At 49.5% G+C, this 21741-nt stretch overlaps 1 protein-coding gene across 2 annotated transcripts in view; it reads left to right on the forward strand.

Moving 5' to 3' along the window:
• Window positions 1-6: 6 nt before the first annotated feature.
• Window positions 7-21741, forward strand: part of LOC128698956 (uncharacterized) — a 302463-nt gene continuing 280728 nt past the window's right edge. For both annotated transcript variants that reach the window (XM_070096956.1, XM_053791410.2), the window contains exon 1: window positions 7-1072. In XM_070096956.1, the coding sequence (XP_069953057.1) occupies window positions 326-1072 (747 nt within the window). In that variant the 5' untranslated portion in view covers window positions 7-325. The remainder of the gene's footprint in view (window positions 1073-21741) is intronic.

Raw genomic sequence — 21741 nt, forward strand, 5'->3', positions numbered from 1 at the left:
GGAGGAGGAGGGTGGGAGTGGCAGGGGTAGTGATGGAGGGATGCCTGCTACATGTATAATCAATGGAGGACTATCAGTGTGTACTTGATCACGACGTCTTCACTTCCAGCGCTGGTCGACTCTTGGAGGTTTACTGCAGTGATTTTCCCCTCGTGACGGTGTGAGGTTGTGTGAACTTTGTGTAAGACATGAATGCTAAAGAAAATGGTTTGACTTCAGTGTAAGACCATTGTTATGGCGAGAAAGTGTTTTTAAGTGCATTGATGATGAAAGTCAGGTGAAGGAAATGTAATACATTACTATATTCAATTCACACTTCATCCCGATGTATACTACCTACCGCAGGAACGCTGAGAGGATGTTGCGTGAGGCTCAGGAATCTCCTGACACGGCAACCTCTCCTTCAGGAGAGAGTTCCTTACCTTCACCACCAACCCTCACCACTACAACCATTAACACCACTGCTACCACTACTATAGAAGAGGGAGAAGAGATTGCCTTGGAGACTCTAAGTAGTAATGCGAGGGAGAGACGCAACAGTACCACAGGGGATGTTACAACTGTTACCCTCACCACCAGCTCTCCAGGGGACAATACCACGTCCCCGCCACCCACAGGACAACCATCATTCACTACCATGCCAATCCCCGCCATCCTGGAGCCTAGCCGCGTTGAGGGCACCAACTCTTGCACCTCCACGTACCCTCTAGCCTTACAACCTGACCCACACTCGCCCTACAGGGGCAAGCTACCTCCCGTGGCGACGGCCTCCCGCATGCAGACTGTATTCGACAGCAATGGCGTTTTCACCATCACCACCAGCACTAACACCCGCCCTCAATCACGCCCACAGTCAGTTATCAGCCAGCAACCTCTCACCATCCTCCCTCTCTCCAAAGACAAAACCAGACACAACAATAACACGCAGATCTACACGGGGAACGCAGAGAGGAGCAGCAGTGGCAGCAAGTACGACCGTGTGACGCTCTCTTCGTCAGGCAGTGAACAGAGTAAGACCAGGGCAGGTGGAGACAACGAGACAGATTGTGACAACCGCACTGCAAGAAGGCAGGTCAGTCCTCGTGTTCAACACTTTTTTTTCTTTTAATAATGATAGAAGACGAAGGATCAACCTTCCACTACATCTTGCGCTGACTGACACACGTGGGTTTAGAACTAAAAAAATATCACGAACGATTCTTCCTTCTTTGATGCTGGTGAGCGGCTCTTGATCGGGTAAATTGGATCTGTGCTCCAGTTCCCTGAATTAAGCCTGAATACCTTCCACATGCCCCCCACAGGCGCTGCATAATCCTAAGGGTTTAGCGCTCCCCCTTGATTATAATAATAATACCTGTACCCATTTGGCGCTTGTGTGTGTTTGCGAGAGTTGAGCTGTAGCTCTAGGGTCGCATTTATTCTTCCATTGACTGGAGTATTTCTTGACTTCTGTCTTAGAAGCTTTTAAATAATGTATAAAAAATGCTTCCGCTACCTGGCTTCCCGGGGTAGTGCCCAATGGCTGGCTTCCCGGGGTAGTGCCCAATGGCTGGCTTCCCGGAGTAGTGCCCAATGGCTGGCTTCCCGGGGTAGTGCCCCAATGGCTGGCTTCCCGGGGTAGTGCCCCAATGGCTGGCTTCCCGGGGTAGTGCCCAGTGGCTGGCTTCCCGGGGTAGTGCCCAATGGCTGGCTTCCCGGAGTAGTGCCCCAATGGCTGGCTTCCCGGGGTAGTGCCCAATGGCTGGCTTCCCGGGGTAGTGCCCCAATGGCTGGCTTCCCGGGGTAGTGCCCCAATGGCTGGCTTCCCGGGGTAGTGCCCCAATGGCTGGCTTCCCGGGGTAGTGCCCAATGGCTGGCTTCCCGGGGTAGTGCCCAATGGCTGGCTTCCCGTAGTGCCCCAATGGCTGGCTTCCCGGGGTAGTGCCCAATGGCTGGCTTCCCGGGGTAGTACCCCAATGGCTGGCTTGCCGGGGTAGTGCCCCAATGGCTGGCTTCCCGGGGTAGTACCCAATGGCTGACTTCCCGGGGTAGTGCCCCAATGGCTGGCTTCCCGGGGTAGTGCCCCATTGCCGGGCTTCCCGGGGTAGCGCCCCGATGGCTGGCTTCCCGGGGTAGTGCCCAATGCCTGGCTCCCCGGAGTAGTGCCCACTGCTTGGCTTCCCGGGGTAGTGCCCCAGTGGCTGGCTTCCCGGGGTAGTGCCCCACTACCTGGCTTCCTGGGGTAGTGCCCCACTGCCTGGCTTCCCGGGGTAGTGCCCCACTGCCTGGCTTCCCGGGGTAGTGCCCCACTGCCTGGCTTCCCGGGGTAGTTTCGCACTGCCTGGCTTCCCGGGGTAGTGCCCCACTGCCTGGCTTCCCGGGGTAGTGCCCCACTGCCTGGCTTCCCGGGGTAGTGCCCCACTGTCTGGCTTCCCGAGGTAGTGCCCCACTGTCAGGCTTCCCGGGGTTGTGCCCCACTGCCTAGCTTCCTGGGGTAGTGCCCCACTGTCTGGCTTCCCGGGGTAGTGCCCCACTGCCTGGCTTCCCGGGGTAGTTTCGCACTGCCTGGCTTCCCGGGGTAGTGCCCCACTGCCTGGCTTCCCGGGGTAGTGCCCCACTGCCTGGCTTCCCGGGGTAGTGCCCCACTGTCTGGCTTCCCGGGGTAGTGCCCCACTGTCAGGCTTCCCGGGGTAGTGCCTCACTGTCTGGCTTCCCGGGGTAGTGCCCCACTGTCTGGCTTCCCGGGGTAGTGCCCCACTGTCTGGCTTCCCGGGGTAGTACCCCACTGCCTGGCTTCCCGGAGTAGTGCCCCACTGCCTGGCTTCCCGGGGTAGTGCCCCACTGCTTGGCTTCCCGGGGTATTGCCCCACTGCCAGGCTTCCCGGGGTTGTGCCCCACTGCCTGGCTTCCCGGGGTAGTGCCCCACTGTCTGGCTTCCCGGGGTAGTGCCCCAGTGCTTGGCTTCCCGGGTAATGCCCCACTGCCTGGCTTCCCAGGGTAGTTATAATAATTATAATAATAATAATAATTCCCAGGGTAGTGCCCTACTGTCTGGCTTCCTGGGGTAGTGCCCCACTGTCTAGCTTCCTGGGGTAGTGCCCCACTGGCTTCCCGGGGTAGTGCCCCACTGCCTGGCTTCCCGGAGTAGTGCCCCACTGCCTGGCTTCCCGGGGTAGTGCCCCACTGCCTGGCTTCCCAGGGTAGTGCCCCACTGTATGGCTTCCTGGGGTAGTGCCGCACTGCCTGGCTTCCCGGGGTAGTGCCCCACTGCCTGGCTTCCCAGGGTAGTGCCCCACTGCCTGGCTTCCCGGGGTAGTGTCCCAATGCCTGGCTTCCCAGGGTAGTGCCCCACTGTCTGGCTCCCCAGGGAGGTGCTCCACTACCTGGCTTCCCAGGGTAGTGTTCCACTACCTGTCTTCCCAGTGTAGTGTCCCACTACCTGGCTTCCCAGTGTAGTGTTCCACTTCAATCTTCGCATAAAAAATACATTAAAAAAGTATCTACGACCATTCGCTAGTTAAGAGCTTAGTCAATACTGTGTTGTTAAAATATCATGATAACTACTCTGCTTACACCATCAGTACTATGCGCACTGTGTCACACACAGCTGGGTGTTCACACACACACACACACACACACACACACACACACACACACACACACACACACACACACACACACACACACACACACACACACACACTCACACACACACACACACACACACACACACACACACACACACACACACACACACACACACACACACACACACACACACACACACACACACACACAAACACACACAGATTCTCGACCCCTGCAACCACAATTAGGTGAGTACACACACACACACACACACACTACATCGGAGAATAGGGGGGTTTGCAAGAAGAACCCGGCCAGTGAAAGTGACTTTCAAGGAAGAATCGACTCGGAACAGGATCCTGCAGGAGAAAGCAAGACTAAGGGACATGCCGGCATACCGGAAGGTGTATCTCGACCGCGACAGAACACAAGAAGAAAGGGAGAAACAGAGAGATGGTACAAAGGCAAAAGGAGGAAAGAGAGGAGAAGATGGAGATGGAGACGGACAGGAGATCCCAGACTCAGGAAGAAGATCAAATACAGCCTCCCTCACAGCTACCTACAGAAGCCTCCCAACCAGGACAACCCCAGTGCAACCAAACATTCTAGTCCAAAACACCCATGCCATATCCAGTGCCCCCACCCACCTCATTACAAACTCCACCCCCACAGCAACCACCCATAGTTCCTTATCAGGTCTCTCACTTCCCCAACCCCAATGTACCCCCCCAGACCACAATCTTAGAAAAGAAGTTGAAGGTGTGGTATACAAATGCAGATGGAATAACAAATAAGTGTGAGGAGTGCCATGAAAGAATCAAGGAGACATCCCCAGACATAATAGCACTCACAGAAACAAAACTCACCAGAATGATAACAGATGCAATATTTCCACTCGGATATCAAATCCTCAGGAAAGACAGAGGGAGGAGAGGGGGATTATCAGGAGAAAAGTAGTGGAACACATTGAAAAAATTGGGCTCATACATGACAGTCAGCATGGCTTCAGAGATGGGAAACCCTGTGTCACAAATTTACTTGAGTTCTACGATAAGGTAACAGAAGTAAGACAGGAGAGAGGGATGGGTAGATTGCATCTTCTTAGATTGCAAGAAGGCTTTTGACACAGTACCACACAAGAGACTGGTGCAAAAATTAGAGGAGCAGGCAGGAATAAAGGGGAAAGTACTGCAATGGATCAGGGAATACCTGACAGGAAGGAAACAACGTGTGTTGGTACGTGCTGAAGTGTCGGAGTGGGCGAATGTGTCGAGTGGGGTTCCACAAGGTTCAGTCCTAGGCCCGGTGTTGTTTCTTGTATACGTGAATGACATGGTGGAAGGAATAGATTCAGAAGTGTCACTGTTCGCTGATGATGTGAAACTGATGAGGAGGATACAAGTGGGAGAGGATCAGTTAAGATTACAAGGGGATCTGGACAAACTACAAGTATGGTCCGAAAAATGGCTCCTGGAGTTTAACCCCAGTAAGTGTAAGGTCATGAAGATTGGGGAAGGACACAGAAGACCGCAGATGGAGTACAGGTTAGGAAACCAACAACTGCAAACGTCAGTTAAAGAAAAGGATCTTGGGGTAAGCATTATAACGAACATGTCCCCTGAGGCACACATCAATCAAATAACTGCTGCAGCATATGGGAGATTGGCAAACCTGAGATTGGCGTTTAGACATCTGAGTAAGGAGTCATTCACGACATTGTACACAGTGTACGTAAGGCCTATACTGGAATATGCAGCGCCAGTATGGAACCCTCACTTAGTCAAACACGTCAAGAAATTGGAGAAAGTGCAAAAATTTGCAACACGATTAGTCCCGGAACTGAGGGGTATGTCTTATGAGGAGAGGTTAAGGGAACTCAACCTGATGACACTAGAGGATAGGAGGGATAGAGGGGACATGATAACAACGTATAAAATACTAAGAGGCATTGACAACGTGGACAAGGAACAAATGTTTCAGAGATGGGATACAGAAACACGGGGACACAATTGGAAACTGAAAATCCAGATGAGTCATAGGGATGTTAGGAAGTATTTCTTTAGTCTTAGAGTTGTCAGGAACTGGAATAATCTGGAGAGTGAAGTAGTGGAAGCAAGTTCCATAAATAGCTTTAAGAAGAGGTATGACAAATATCATGGAGCAGGGAGAGAGTGAATTAGTATCGACCAGTGAAGAGGCGGGGCTAGGAGCTATGACTCGACCCCTGCAACCACATATAGGTGAGTACATATAGGTGAGCACGCACACACACACACACACACACACACACACACACACACACACACACACACACACACACACACACACACACACACACAACTAGGTGTTCACATGCACAACTGGATGTTCACATGCACAACTGGGTGTTCACATACACAACTGGGTGTTCACATACACAACTGGGTGTTCACACACACAACTTGGTGTTCACATACACAACTGGGTATCACACACACAACTGGGTGTTCACACACACAATTGGGTGTTCAAATACACAACTGGGTGTTCACACACACAACTGGGTGTTCACATACACAACTGGGTGTTCACAAACACAACTGGGTGTTCACACACACATCTGGGTATTCACGCACACAACTGGGTGTTCACACACAACTGGGTGTTCACACACACAACTGGTTCACACACACAACTGGGTGTTCACACACACAACTGGATGTTCACGTACACACATCTGGGTGTTCACTTTCCGTCTGTTTTCGTGTTCAACACCTTTCAAATAGTTAACTATCTTCGTCTTCCACGTCTATTCCCTAGAGTATCGTGGATGTCGTGGTCATGTCTCCCCTTGTTTTTCTCCCTTTTATTGCCAAGACCCTCAATTTAAGCAAGTCACTGTATAATGTTGGATAACCCAATAAACCCACATTGACTTCACTGGGTTATCCAGGGGTAAATCTAGTGTTTTTTTTTTAGGTGGACATAATACCGGTGTGTCCTCAGGACTCTTGTAAGGTATGTTATACCTGGAGTATACCTGGAGAAGGTTTAGGGGTCAGCGCCCCCGCGGCCCAGTCTGCGACGTAAAATGTAAATAAAAATACTTTCATTTGTCTGACTTTTTTTGGGGGGGAGGGCTATCCCTGGATAATTTACACTTATGAGACAATTGTAATCACGATGGAGTGTGTAAATGTTCGTAATAAATTTATTATAAAGTGTGGTTCGTGCAGTCTTTCTTCATAGTTTCTCACTTCCGGAAACATTCTGAGTGCTTGACGGCGGTGTTGCGTATTGCAGGAATGTTGTGTGGTAAATAGCACTCTCATATGTTAGGCTTGAGGTTTGTGAAGGTCGTTCTTGTAGTGACAAGCCTGCTGCTATATTCCCTCTGATGGTATATGATTGATATGTATATCCACGTGTGTATGTGATACACGCACACACACACACACACACACACACACACACACACACACACACACACACACACACACACACACACACACACACACACACACACACACACACACACACACACACACACACACACGCACACAGTCTCGTCAGTGCGTGCGCGAGTCACGCCTTCCGTGCTACGCGTATATAAGTGTTTTCGAGGGCTACCCAAGTGATCTGAAGGGTAGCTAAGTGTGCTAAGGTAGTGAACAATTCCTTGAAGCGATTTATAATCTGCCTGAGCCACATAAGTAGGGAGAGCCGCAATTTTGTAAGTGACCTAGAGAGTAAAACGTGGTGCGCAGTCAGAGCGGGCAGGGCAGGCGATGTTGCCACGGGTCACCCAAGAAAGATGAAGTGAAACAATCGTGTGACCAGTGAGAGAAATACAGTGAATAGGGTACATTATATAACGAGAAGAAATTGAGGTGGATCTATGCCAGGATGTCTCACTGAGCTGGACAATCTACAGGCTGCTACAGCTGCATTGCAAGTACTGTATTCACCTATGAGTGGTTGTATGGGTGTGGGGTTTCAGGTTCCAATTAACCGCCAAGCTGATTGTGAATGGTCCAACTCTCATAGCACGATAAAGAATAGGCACTCAAGTATTCAATAAGGAATAGCAATTGGTAATCCATTGAACAAGGCGAGTAAGTTACTATAAGCTAGGTGGCAGGACAAGCATAAAGGGCAACAATGTAAGTAGGTGAGGGTCAAGTCCCAGGAGGGTGGGGGGTCACAAGAGGTTGTGGTTAGGCAAGTGACCACTGAAACTCCGCATTACACTCCAACGCACAATTCACCTACTTTTCAGACACATAATAAACCCACACATAATTACACACACACACACACACATATACAGACTCACACATACACTCCCCCCTCCCCCACCAACGTCTCACTCCTTCCCCTGATCCCACCCCTCCCCCTCCCCACCCCTCCCCCTCCCCACCTCTCCCTCCTCCCCCCTTTCCCTCTCCCATTCACCCACTTGTTTCTCCCTCCTTCCCACTCCCCATATTCCCCCCTAAATCCCCCTCCCCACCCCTCTCCCACATAGCCACAGTTCCTCCTCTACCTGCCCCCCCCCACACTCTGACAAACACACTACTAACCTAACACAGAATTACATAGGTTTCCCACTCTGAGGCAATCAAAATAAAACAAAAATGGGTTGCCAGAGAGCAGGAAGGAAAACCAAGGGACAGGAGGAGGAATCTGCAAAGGAAGATTGGGCAGCAGAGCTCATAAAAAGGGAACATGAATGGGAAAAGAAACTAGAAGAACTTAGCATGAGAATGGAAGAGAGGATAGATATGGAAAGCAGGAAGTGGGAGGTGCAAGTCAAAGCAGCAAAGGCTAGGATACAGAGTTTAGAAGAGGAACTGAAAAATCTGAATCAGCCTTAAGAACTAAAGAACATTTTGGGATTGACATCAGAGACTGCTACCTCAGTCGCAAATAAGGGGACTGTAGGGGATGAAGGAGCAAAACTGCAAGTAGAAGCTCTATCAGAGGAGACTGTAGTAAATGAAAGAGCTAAGCTATATGTGGAGGCCCTAACAGACTACAGCAGAGCCCAGGGAAAGCTGAGAAGGGAAAATGACAGGTCACTGAGCCCAAGTACATTAGCTAGTGAAACTAAAGAAAGGAAAGCTGCAATGGAGGAAATTAAATTGAATAAGTGGGTACACAAGGATATGCGGTGGGAGAATAAAAGGGAGAGGTCAGTCTTTGTGTATGGGCTCCAGGAAGCTGAAGGGGAAACATATGAAGCAAGAAAACAAGGGGAAAAAAAGCAATTGAAAGCATCATAAAAGCAATAGGAGAAGACGACATGACCCAGCTGGAAAATTTTCAGGGAATAGGGGGGTTTGCAAAAGAAGAACCAGGCCAGTGAAAGTGACCTTCAAGGCAGAATTGACTCAGAACAGGATCCTGCAGGAGAAAGCACAATTAAGGGACATGCCGGCATACAGGAAGGTGTATCTCGACTGCGACAGAACACAAGAAGGCAGAAGCTGAGATGGTACAAAGGTGAAAGGAGGAAAGAGAGGGGATGGAGGAGACACATAGGAGATTCCAGACCCAGGAAGAAGATCAAATACAGCCTCCCTCACAGCCCCCCAACCAGGTCAACCCCAGTGCAACCAAACACTCTAAACCAAAACACCCATGCCATATCCAATGCCCCCACCCACTGCATTACAAACTCCACCCCCACAGCAACCACCCATAGTTCCTTATCAGGTCTCCCACTTCCCCAACCCCAATATACCTCCCAGACCACAGTCTTAGAAAAGAAGTTGAAGGTGTGGTATACAAATGCAGATGGAGTAACAAATAAGTATGAGGAGTGGCACGAAAGAATCAAGGGGACATCCCCCAGACATAATAGCACTCAGAAACAAAACCCACCAGAATAATAACAGATTCAATCTTTCCATCCGGATATCAAATCCTCAGGAAAGACAGAGGGAGGAGAGGGGGAGGAGGAGTTGCACTGCTCATTAAAAACCAGTGAGGTTTTGAGAAGATGGAAGGAATGGATGGCACGGACGAAAGGGACTACTTAGTAGGAACAATCCAGTCTGAGGGACATAAGGTGATAATTGCAGTAATGTACAACCCACCACAGAACTGCAGGAGGCCAAGAGAAGAATACGATGAGAGCAACAGAGCAGTGGTCGACACACTAGCCGAGGTGGCCAGGAGAACACACATGGGGGGAGCAAAGTTACTAGTTATGGGTGATTTCAATCACAAGGAGATTGACTGGGAAAACCTGGAGCCCCATAGGGGTCCCAAAACATTGAGAGCCAAGATGATGGATGTGGTACTGGAAAACCTCATGCATCAACACGTTAGAGACACTACCAGAGAGAGAGGAGAGGATGAACCAGCAAGACTGGACCTTGTATTCAACTTGAGTAGTTCGGACATCGAGGATATCGTGTATGAAAGGCCCCTGGGAGCTAGTGATCATGTGATTCTGTGCTTCGACTACATAGTTGAGCTTCAAGTGGAGAGTAACAGGAATAGGATGGGAAAAACCAAAGTACAAAAGGGGGGACTACTCAGGAATGAGGAACTTCCTGCAAGACATTCAGTGGGAGGGGGAACTGACAGGAAAACCAGTACAAGAAATGATGGACTATGTGGCAACAAAATGCAAGGAGGAGAGGAGAGGTTTGTTCCCAAGGGAAACAGAAATAACGGGAAGAACAGAACGAGTCCTTGGTTCACCCAAAGGTGTAGGGAGGCAAAAACTAGGTGTACTAGAGAATGGAAAAGGTACAGAAGACAGAGAACTCAGGAAAATAAAGAGATTAGCTGAAGAGCCAGAAACGAATATGCACAGATAAGAAGGGAGGTTCAGCGACAAGATGAAAATGACATAGCATCAAAAGTCAAGTCTGATCCGAAGCTGTTGTTTAGCCACATCAGGAGGAAAACATCAGTCAAGGACCAGGTAATCAGACTGAGGAAGGGTGATGGGGAGTTCACAAGAAACGACCGAGAGGCATGTCAGGAGCTCAACACGAGATTTAAAGAAGTATTTACAGTGGAAACCAATAGGACTCCAGGAAATCAGAACAGGGGGGTACACCAGCAAGTGCTGGATGAGGTACATATAACCAAGGAGGAGGTGAAGAAGCTGCTATGTGAACATGACACCTCAAAGGCGGTGGGACCAGACAAGATCTCTCTGTGGGTCCTTAGAGAGGGAGCAGAGATACTGTGTGTGCCATTAACAAAGATCTTCAACATGTCAGTTGAAACTGGGCAACTCCCTGTGGTATGGAAGATGGCAAATGTAGTCCCAATTTTTAAAAAGGGAGACAGACATGAGGCACTAAACTACAGACCTGTATCACTAACGTGTATAGTATGCAAAGTCATGGAGAAGATCATCAGGAGGAGAGTGGTGGAGCACCTGGAAAGAAACAAGTGTATAAATGACAACCAGCACGGTTTCAGGGAAGGAAAATCCTGTGTCACAAACCTACTCGAGTTTTATGACAAGGTGACAGAAGTAAGACAAGAGAGAGAGGGGTGGATTGACTGCATTTTTTTGGTCTGCAAGAAGGCCTTCGACACAGTTCCTCACAAGAGGTTACTGCAAAAGCTAGAGGATCAGGCACACATAACAGGAAAGGCACTGCAATGGATCAGAGAATACCTGACAGGGAGGCAACAACGAGTCATGGTACGTGACGAGGGGTCAGAGTGGGTGCCTGTGACAAGCGGGGTTCCACAGGGGTCAGTCCTAGGACCTGTGCTGCTCTTGGTATATGTGAATGACATAACGGAAGGGATAGACTCTGAAGTGTCCTTGTTTGCAGATGATGTGAAGTTAAGGAGAAGAATCAAATCGGATGAGGATCAGGCAAGACTACAAAGAGACCTGAACGGGCTACAAGCCTGGTCCAGCAACTGGCTCCTTGAGTTTAACCCTGCCAAATGCAAAGTCATGATGATTGGGGAAGGGCAAAGAAGACCGCAGACACAATATAGTTTAGATGGCCAAAGAATGCAAACCTCACTCAAGGAAAAGATCTGGGGGTGAGTATAACACCAATCATATCTCCTGAGGAGCACATCAGTCAGATAACTGCTGCAGCATACGGGTGCCTGGCAAACCTACGGATAACGTTCCGATACCTCAGTAAGGATTCGTTCAAGACTCTGTATACCATTTACGTCAGGCCCATACTGGAGTATGCAGCACCAGTTTGGAATCCACACCTAGTCAAGTACGTCAAGAAATTAGAGAAAGTGCAAAGGTTTGCAACAAGACTAGTCCCAGAGCTAAGGGGATTGTCCTACGAAGAAAGGTTGAGGGAAATCGGCCTGACGACACTGGAGAACAGGAGGGTCAGGGGAGACATGATAACGACATATAAAATACTGCACGGAATAGACAAGGTGGACTAAGACGGGATGTTCCAGAGAAGGGACACAGACACAAGAGGTCACAATTGGAAGTTGAAGACTCAGATGAATCAAAGGGATGTTAGGAAGTATTTCTTCAGTCATAGAGTAGTCAGGCCGTGGAATAGCCTAGAAAGTGACATAGTGGAGGCAGGAACCATACATAGTTTTAAGGCGAGGTATGATAAAGCTCATGGGGCCGGGAGAGAGAGGACCTAGTAGCAATCAGCAAAGAGGTGGGGCCAGGAGCTATGACTCGACCCCTGCAACCACAAATCTCAGTAGTACCAGTTCCTAGTAACCAGTTACCAGTAACCAGTGTACCAGTAGATGACTCACTACCAACCGTCTCTGTGTGAATCACTGACTGTATTCATATTGCTGCTGACCATAGCAGGATTTCAAACACCCCCTCACCCATAGGCACTGTGAGTCAGTCAAGATAGGGAGCAGAGAGAGGCAGGTCGGCTGTTGGCACTTCCCATACTTCCCGATATATATTATACGTACTACCAGCCTACGTGAGTATTCTTACCCCATCCATGTATCGAAAAACCCACTTGACAAATGGTGGCACCGGTGTGGGCGTGGATTTAAGGGTATTTCAAGACGTTAGAAGACTGTTTGTGGGGAGCCGGCAGGTCAAAGGTGAACCGTCCGCCACCTCCAGCCGCTACCCTCACTCTTCTCCACCCTGTGTACTCCAGCCTGCAAGCCTGTTGCAGCCGTTTTTCAAGCTTCCTGGCTTAGTTCGTGTGCTAATTGCTTCAATCTCCGAGGGGTTGACCCGGATTTTGCAATTAAGCCAGTCAGTAAGCCAGACTGTGGAAGTGAACGCTAGTCAGCCTACCTCAGCCTACCATTCAGCCTGTCTCCTGTCATCCACTTGCTCCTTCATGCTGTGTGCATCGTTACACGTCTTCCAGTCAGCCATTCTCGTGGGTTAAGCCAGTCAGCCAACCCAGCTTCTAACCCAGCTGAGAGAGAGAAGTAAGCCACGCAAGTTCCTCTGAAGATGACTCACTACCAACCGTCTCTGCGTGAATCACTGACTGTATTCATATTGCTGCTGACCATAGCAGGATTTCAAACACCCCTTCACCCATAGGCACTGTGAGTCAGTCAAGATAGGGAGCAGAGAGAGGCAGGTCGGCTGTTGGCGCTTCCCATACTTCCCGATATATATTATATGTACTACCAGCCTACGTGAGTATTCTTACCCCATCCACGTATCGAAAAACCCACATGACACAAATAGGTGAGTACAAATAGGTGAGTACACACATGCACACACACACACACACATACACACACACACACACACACACACACACACACACACACACACACACACACACACACACACACACACACACGAGTCGTTCAGGACCCTATACACCGTGTACGTCAGGCCCATATGCAGCTCCAGTTTGGAACCTTCACCTGGCTAAGCACGTCAGGAAACTAGAGAAAGTGCAAAAGTTTGCAACCAGAGTAGTCCCGGAACTAAGGGGCATGTCCTACGAGGAGAGGTTAAGAGAACTTGACCTGACGACACTGAAGGACAGGAGAGACCAGATAACGACATATAAAACAATGAGAGGAATCGACAGGGTGAACAGAGATGTTCCAGACACAGCAACATGGGGTCGCAGTTGGAAGTTGAAGACTCAGATGAGCCACAGGGATGTTAGGAAATATTTCTTCAGCCATACATTTATCAAAGTGGAATAGTTTGTAAAGTAAGGTAGTGGAGGCATAACTTTAAGAAGAGGCATGATAAAGTTCATGGAGCAGGGAGAGAGGACCTAGTGGCGACCAGTGAAGAGGCGGAGCCAGGAGCTATGACTCAACCCCAGCAACTACAATTAGGTGAGTGCATACACACAGAATGGGTGTGGGGTGGTTACTACTCGTGTGTGTGTGTGTGTGTGTGTGTGTGTGTATACTTAGCTTGGCTGCTACATATCTGGGAGTGGAAAGTAACTACGTACCTCGTTGAGTGCATGTACACAGCTGTCACCACAAACATCACGCCAGTATTCTCGTACATACGCCTTTGTGGCGCCAGAGAACACTCACACAATCAAATATCATCCAGTGTAGCAGCTAAGTGCTACACTCACACAATCACCTCTGCTCAGTGTTTCAAAGCTTTAATTCAATGCTGACTTACCAAGATGAAAAGTTTGTTAGTGTTTAGGTCAGTTGTTTATATTAACGACCACACACACGGGAGTCAGTATAGTTGTGTCTCCGTAGCTGACATTTAATGACTAACTTACGGGAAAAATACTTCTCCACAGACCAGTACTAGACTGATCTTTTCAAGGAAGGATGCCTGATCAAGGGGATTTGCTCTTGATCCAGTCACTCGGAGCTACCCTCCCCTTCCTTGGAACAAATAGGATTGCTTTCCACCGAAAGCGTTTATTACTTCCTATTAATCAGGCGCTGTATGACCTTACGGGTTTAGCGCTTCCACGTGAATATAATCAGATTTCATTACGCAAACATGCATGGGGAGGGCTAAACCCGTAGGAGTCAAACAGATTCTGGAAAATGGGAAGCATTCTTACTGAGAGGCAATAATTACTTAAACAACCATAGTGATCATGTCACTGAACCTGTCTCACTTCTCCCTGTCTACCCTCAACCTGCCTCACCTCTCCCTGTCTACCTTCAACCTGTCTCACCTCTCCCTGTCTACCCTCAACCTGTTTCGCCTATCCCTGTCTACCCTCAACCTGTCTCACCTGTCTCCCTGTCTACCCTCAACCTGTCTCACCTCTCCCTGTCTACCCTCAACCTGTCTCACCTCTCTCCCTGTCTACCCTCAATCTGTCTCACCTCTCTCCCTGTCTACCCTCAACCTGTCTCACCTGTCTCCCTGTCTACCCTCAACCTGTCTCACCTCTCCCTGTCTACCCTCAACCTGTCTCACCTCTCCCTGTCTACCCTCAACCTGTCTCACCTCTCCCTGTCTACCTTCAACCTGTCTCACCTCTCCCTGTCTACCCTCAACCTGTCTCACCTATCCCTGTCTACCCTCAACCTGTCTCACCTGTCTCCCTGTCTACCCTCAACCTGTCTCACCTCTCTCCCTGTCTACCCTCAATCTGTCTCACCTCTCTCCCTGTCTACCCTCAGCCTGTCTCACCTGTCTCCCTGTCTACCCTCAACCTGTCTCACCTGTCTCCCTGTCTACCCTCAACCTGTCTCACCTCTCCCTGTCTACCCTCAACCTGTCTCACCTCTCCCTGTCTACCCTCAACCTGTCTCACCTGTCCCCCTGTCTACCCTCATCCTGTCTCACCTCTCCCTGTCTACCCTCAACCTGTCTACCCTCAACCTGTCTCACCTCTCCCTGTCTACCCTCAACCTGTCTCACCTCTCTCCCTGTCTACCCTCAACCTGTCTCACCTCTCCCTGTCTACCCTCAACCTGTCTCACCTCTCTCCCTGTCTACCCTCAACCTGTCTCACCTCTCTCCCTGTTTACCCTCAGTCTGTCTCACCTCTCCCTGTCTACCCTCAGCCTGTCTCACCTCTCCCTGTCTACCCTCAACCTATCTCACCTCTCCCTGTCTACCCTCAACCTGTCTTACTTCTCCCTGTCTACCCTCAACCTGTCTCACCTTTCTCCTTGTCTACCCTCCACCTGTCTCACCTCTCCCTGTCTACCCTCAACCTGTCTCACCTCTCCCCCTGTCTACCCTTAACCACATCATAAAAATCTTTGAAAGAGTGCTAAGAAGCAGGATTGCAAATCACCTGGATTCCCAAAATCTGCACAATCCAGGGCAACATGGGTTCAGGGCAGGTCGCTCCTGCCTCTCACAACTACTGGATCACTATGAAATGGCCTTGGATGCACTGGAAGAAAATCAGAATGCAGATGTAATATACACAGACTTTGCAAAAGCATTTGACAAATGCGATCATGGCGTAATAGCCCATAAAATACGTGCTAAAGGAATAACTGGGAAAGTGGGGAGATGGATCTTCAACTTCCTAACAAATCGAACACAAAGAGTAGTGATCAACAGAGTTAAATCGGAGGCTGCCATAGTGAAGAGCTCTGTACCACAAGGCACAGTACTCGCCCTCATCTTATTCCTCATCCTCATATCAGACATAGACAGAGATATATATCACAGCACCGTATCATCCTTTGCGGATGATACTAGGATCTGCATGAGGCTGTCATCTGCTGAGGACGCGGTTAACCTCCAAGAAGATATAAACAAAGTTTTCCAGTGGGCAACGGTAAACAATATGATGTTCAATGAGGACAAATTCCAACTACTCCGTTATGGAAAACTGGAGGAGATAATAACTAGAACAGAGTATACTACAGACTCTGGCCATACAATAGAGCGGAAAAATAATGTAAGGGACCTAGGAGTAGTAATGTCTGAGGATCTCACTTTCAAGGATCACAGCAGTGCCACGATCGCACGTGCAAAGAAAATGATAGGATGGATAATGAGAACGTTCAAAACGAGAGATGCCAAGCCAATGATGACCCTTTTCAAATGACTTGTTCTCTCTAGGCTGGAATACTACTGTACATTAACATCTCCATTCAAAGCGGGTGAAATCGCAGATCTAGAGAGTGTACAGAGATCCTTTACTGCACGTATAAGTTCTGTCAAGCACCTTAACTACTGGGAACGCTTGGAAGCACTTGACTTGTACTCGTTGGAACGCAGGAGGGAGAGATATATCATAATCTACACTTGGAAAATCCAAGTGTAGATTATGATATATCCAAGACTGTTCAACAGCCTCCCATCAAGCATTAGGGGAATTGCCAATAAACCCCTGGATGCCTTCAAGAGCTGTCTGTCAGTCTGTCTCACCTCTCTCCCTGTCTACCCTCAGCCTGTCTCACCTCTCCGTCTACCCTCAGCCTGTCTCACCTCTCCCTGTCTACCCTCAGCCTGTCTCACCTCTCCCTGTCTACTCTCAGCCTGTCTCACCTCTCCATCTACCCTCAGCCTGTCTCACCTCTCCCTGTCTACCCTCAGCCTGTCTCACCTCTCCCTGTCTACCCTCAGCCTGTCTCACCTCTCCCTGTCTACCCTCAGCCTGTCTCACCTCTCCGTCTACCCTCAGCCTGTCTCACCTCTCCCTGTCTACCCTCAGCCTGTCCCACCTCTCCCTGTCTACCCTCAGCCTGTCTTACCTCTCCCTGTCTACCCTCAGCCTGTCTCACCTCTCCCTGTCTACCCTCAGCCTGTCTCACCTCTCCCTGTCTACCCTCAGCCTGTCTCACCTCTCCGTCTACCCTCAGCCTGTCTCACCTCTCCCTGTCTACCCTCAGCCTGTCTCACCTCTCCCTGTCTACCCTCAGCCTGTCTCACCTCTCCCTGTCTACCCTCAGCCTGTCTCACCTCTCCCTGTCTAATCTCAGCCTGTCTCACCTCTCCGTCTACCCTCAGCCTGTCTCACCTCTCCCTGTCTACCCTCAGCCTGTCTCACCTCTCCCTGTCTACCCTCAGCCTGTCTCACCTCTCCCTGTCTACCCTCAGCCTGTCTCACCTCTCCGTCTACCCTCAGCCTGTCTCACCTCTCCCTGTTTACCCTCAGCCTGTCCCACCTCTCCCTGTCTACCCTCAGCCTGTCTTACCTCTCCCTGTCTACCCTCAGCCTGTCTCACCTCTCCCTGTCTACCCTCAGCCTGTCTCACCTCTCCCTGTCTACCCTCAGCCTGTCTCACCTCTCCGTCTACCCTCAGCCTGTCTCACCCCTCCCTGTCTACCCTCAGCCTGTCTCACCTCTCCCTGTCTACCCTCAGCCTGTCTCACCTCTCCCTGTCTACCCTCAGCCTGTCTCACCTCTCCGTCTACCCTCAGCCTGTCTCACCTCTCCCTGTCTACCCTCAGCCTGTCTCACCTCTCCCTGTCTACCCTCAGCCTGTCTCACCTCTCCCTGTCTACCCTCAGCCTGTCTCACCTCTCCCTGTCTACTCTCAGCCTGTCTCACCTCTCCGTCTACCCTCAGCCTGTCTCACCTCTCCCTGTCTACCCTCAGCCTGTCTCACCTCTCCCTGTCTACCCTCAGCCTGTCTCACCTCTCCCTGTCTCCCCTCAGCCTGTCTCACCTCGCCGTCTACCCTCAGCCTGTCTCACCTCTCCCTGTTTACCCTCAGCCTGTCCCACCTCTCCCTGTCTACCCTCAGCCTGTCTTACCTCTCCCTGTCTACCCTCAGCCTGTCTCACCTCTCCCTGTCTACCCTCAGCCTGTCTCACCTCTCCCTGTCTACCCTCAGCCTGTCTCACCTCTCCCTGTCTACCCTCAGCCTGTCTCACCTCTCCGTCTACCCTCAGCCTGTCTCACCTCTCCCTGTCTACCCTCAGCCTGTCCCACCTCTCCCTGTCTACCCTCAGCCTGTCTTACCTCTCCCTGTCTACCCTCAGCCTGTCTCACCTCTCCCTGTCTACCCTCAGCCTGTCTCACCTCTCCCTGTCTACCCTCAGCCTGTCTCACCTCTCCCTGTCTACCCTCAGCCTGTCCCACCTCTCCCTGTCTACCCTCAGCCTGTCTTACCTCTCCCTGTCTACCCTCAGCCTGTCTCACCTCTCCGTCTACCCTCAGCCTGTCTCACCTCTCCCTGTCTACCCTCACCCTGTCTCACCTCCCGTCTACCGGCGTCTCCCTCTCACTCATATTCTTGCCATCAATCTCATGATCTAACAAAGAAAAACAAAAGACAGCAATTAACAGACCTCATGTGCAAAGCATTTCGGGTAACTTAAGTTAATTTTGTCCCAGGATGCGACCCACACCAGTTGACTAACACCCAGGTACCTATTTTACTGCTAGGTGAACAGGGACAGCAGGTGACTTAAGGAAACATGCCCAGTGTTTCCACTCGTACCGGGGATCGAACCAAGAACCCTAGTGTATGAGCTGAGTGCGCTACCAACCGAGCTACAGGACGCTGTAATATATAATATTTAATGCAGAAAAAAGTGCAAACGAGAATGATGATAATTCTAACATGTTGACTGTATTTGTACACTGATGATACTTTTTTTTTTTATTCGCCGGTACTCTCCCGGCCCGGGTCTTTTCCAAGAGTGGTGACCCGGCCTTGGCTCCCTATCTGGGGAGTGTCTCCAGACCTAAGTCTCCCATGGGAGGAGGTACAAGTACCCCCTCATCTTTGGGACCAAGTGTCCCCAGGCCCAGCCACAGTCCCCACCCTCACGGGGCTCGTAGGGAGAAGCTAGGCCTCTGGTCTGCCATCTGCCCCGCCCCAATGGGGCTCGTGGGGATGGCAGTCTTGTGAGGTGCAGGTGGTAGCAAGCTCAGGCTACTGATGATACTGTTGAACATTGTTATTGTGGGAAGTTAACACAATGTTAAGTACTCGCTGACCTGCAAAATTGTTGTCTTACTTTGAACTGACAGAGGATCGAATGATGATTATTGACCTAAATTGTGTTTATAGATCACAGAACGAGTGGGATTCGAACCTGTGGTAAGTCCTGAAACTGGTAGGCCAGTATGTTAACTGGTCCCAGCTGGCCTTTCTAGATTCTTCCAGCTAGGTGTATTTTTATACGCTAGAATATACCTAAGAATGTGAATCTTGTTAGATCAGCTGGTCCAGTGGTTAGCACTCTGGCCTGAGAGTTTTAGGATTCGCTTGCCAGGGGTTCGAATCCCACTCGTTCTGGGGTTGTTTACAGTCGTGTTACGACTTCGCGAGTCATCGTGTTTATATTTGTTTCATGTAAATTTAAGTAATAATAATCATAAATTTAGTTTACATTTGAAAACACTGAATAGTGTTCTAGAATTATGTTCATATGATATACACCCTGAGGAATTTATTTCTCTCAGTGTATATATAGGAGTGCAACGGACAAGTGAAGTAGCAGCAGCAGCAACACACAACGAGAGGCATTCTTGAACTTCCCCAGTGCTCGGGCTTCAGCCCAAAGCTGGGGTGTGGCTCCAGAAGGATCGTGTAGTGCTTGCTGTCTTTTCACCTCCTGACATCATCTGTTGCCATGCAGCTGCCTCACCCTTCGAGCCCAGTGTGGGCGGGGTTTGTGGTAGCCCAATTTGCCTAGCTTCTACCTCCGAGCTGCGTGGGGGCGGGGATTGAGGTTGAGCCTGGGGACAGCTGGTCCCAGACCATAAGGAGGTATATGTACCTCCTCCCATGGCAGACCATGAGGAGGTACTTGTACCTCCTCCCTCGGCAGAAAGCCAAGGCCGGGCCGGGTGACTATACCGGCGAATGTACAACAACAATGTTACACCCTGAGGAGTGTATTTCTCTGTGTATATATGCACCCTGAGAAGTGTATTTCAGTGTATATATACACTCTGAGAGGTAACTTTCTGTCAGCGTGTATACGCTGACAGAAAAAAAAAAACTTATGTACAACCTTAATAACCCTCGTGTGTTTGAAAGACTTTAAACTCCATTAACCAACCAACCTTAATGACCCTCGTGTAGTTGAAAGACTTTAAACCACTAACCAACCAACCTTAATGACCCTCGTGTAGTTGAAAGACTTTAAACCACTAACCAACCAACCTTAATGACCCTCGTGTAGTTGAAAGACTTTAAACCAACCAATCAAAATGTTCAGCTTTCTTGTGTTACAGATTTGAGAGAAGATTCATCCCTCTGTCGTTTACACACAAGATTTATTCTCAGATTAGAGGAACATTTTTGTTTCTTAGTATAGGCGTTGAAGCCTTGCAAACATTTCTCATTGGAAAGGATATCACATTTACAAATTGTTCAGTATTATCCTCTAGTGCTTTAAAACAGCTTTATTTTGGGCAAACTTTACGTCATAAAGCAGTCTGACAGATGATGCAATGCTAAGACTAATTTGCAAAAGTTGAGTCTTTGTTACAGATACTATTAAGAAACACATTCCTCGAATGGCTTCCAAATGGATTTTTCAGTTCCATACGAAGATGGTATACTACTACTACTTCCACTACCAGCATTACCACTACTACTACTACTACTTCCACTACCAGCATTACCACTACTAATACTACTTCCACTACCAGCATTACCACTACCACTACTTCTTTTTCTTCCTCTCTTGGTCCCGCCCCTGCCCCCCTCGCCTATATATACTGGCTCCCTCACTCTGTGTTAGTGTGATTGTAAATGATCAAAATTGGACGGAAACGTCGTCGTAAGCTTGTATGTGCGGGTTATTTGTGTAAGATATATAAAGACAGAAGAAGGTAAGGTAATCAGTCCCTCAGCCTTGGAGAACTATACACAGAAGGGAACGGAAGATGAGGGTTAATCAGTCCCTCAATCTAGAAGCCTGTGTTCAGTGCCTCAGTCTTGATGAGGGATCCATATATACGCATCCACTGGAGATGTCAAGTGTAACATCAGCGTCATAACTTAGTAGAGTGAGCTTAGAAGTCATACGAAGTCAGTTCGAACCCTCCTCTACTCCGGCCAGGTGACTGGTTTACGAGCGTGTCATTACGATTCTCGTGCGTCACATTCTGCCGACACGCGTAATGAAGTTGGCGTTGTGGAACTATTCCTCTTCGCACGATCATTTAGCTTTTGCAAGCGTGTGTGGAAGACATTCGCTGCCATTATGAAGTCAATTTCCAATTGCAAAAGTTGAAACATCTGACGGTGTTGTGCCTGGTTGATGACTCTGCTTGAGCAACGGCTCTAGGCTCACTCGTGATGGCAATCACTTCCCTTCAGCAGTGTATTGAACGGGTCACAGCGCTACTATTTCGGCAGCCCATCCTCAGACAGCTTAAGTAGTCA

This window comes from Cherax quadricarinatus, chromosome 55 (assembly GCF_038502225.1).
Source record: "Cherax quadricarinatus isolate ZL_2023a chromosome 55, ASM3850222v1, whole genome shotgun sequence".
In the NCBI taxonomy this organism is placed as follows: domain Eukaryota; kingdom Metazoa; phylum Arthropoda; class Malacostraca; order Decapoda; family Parastacidae; genus Cherax; species Cherax quadricarinatus.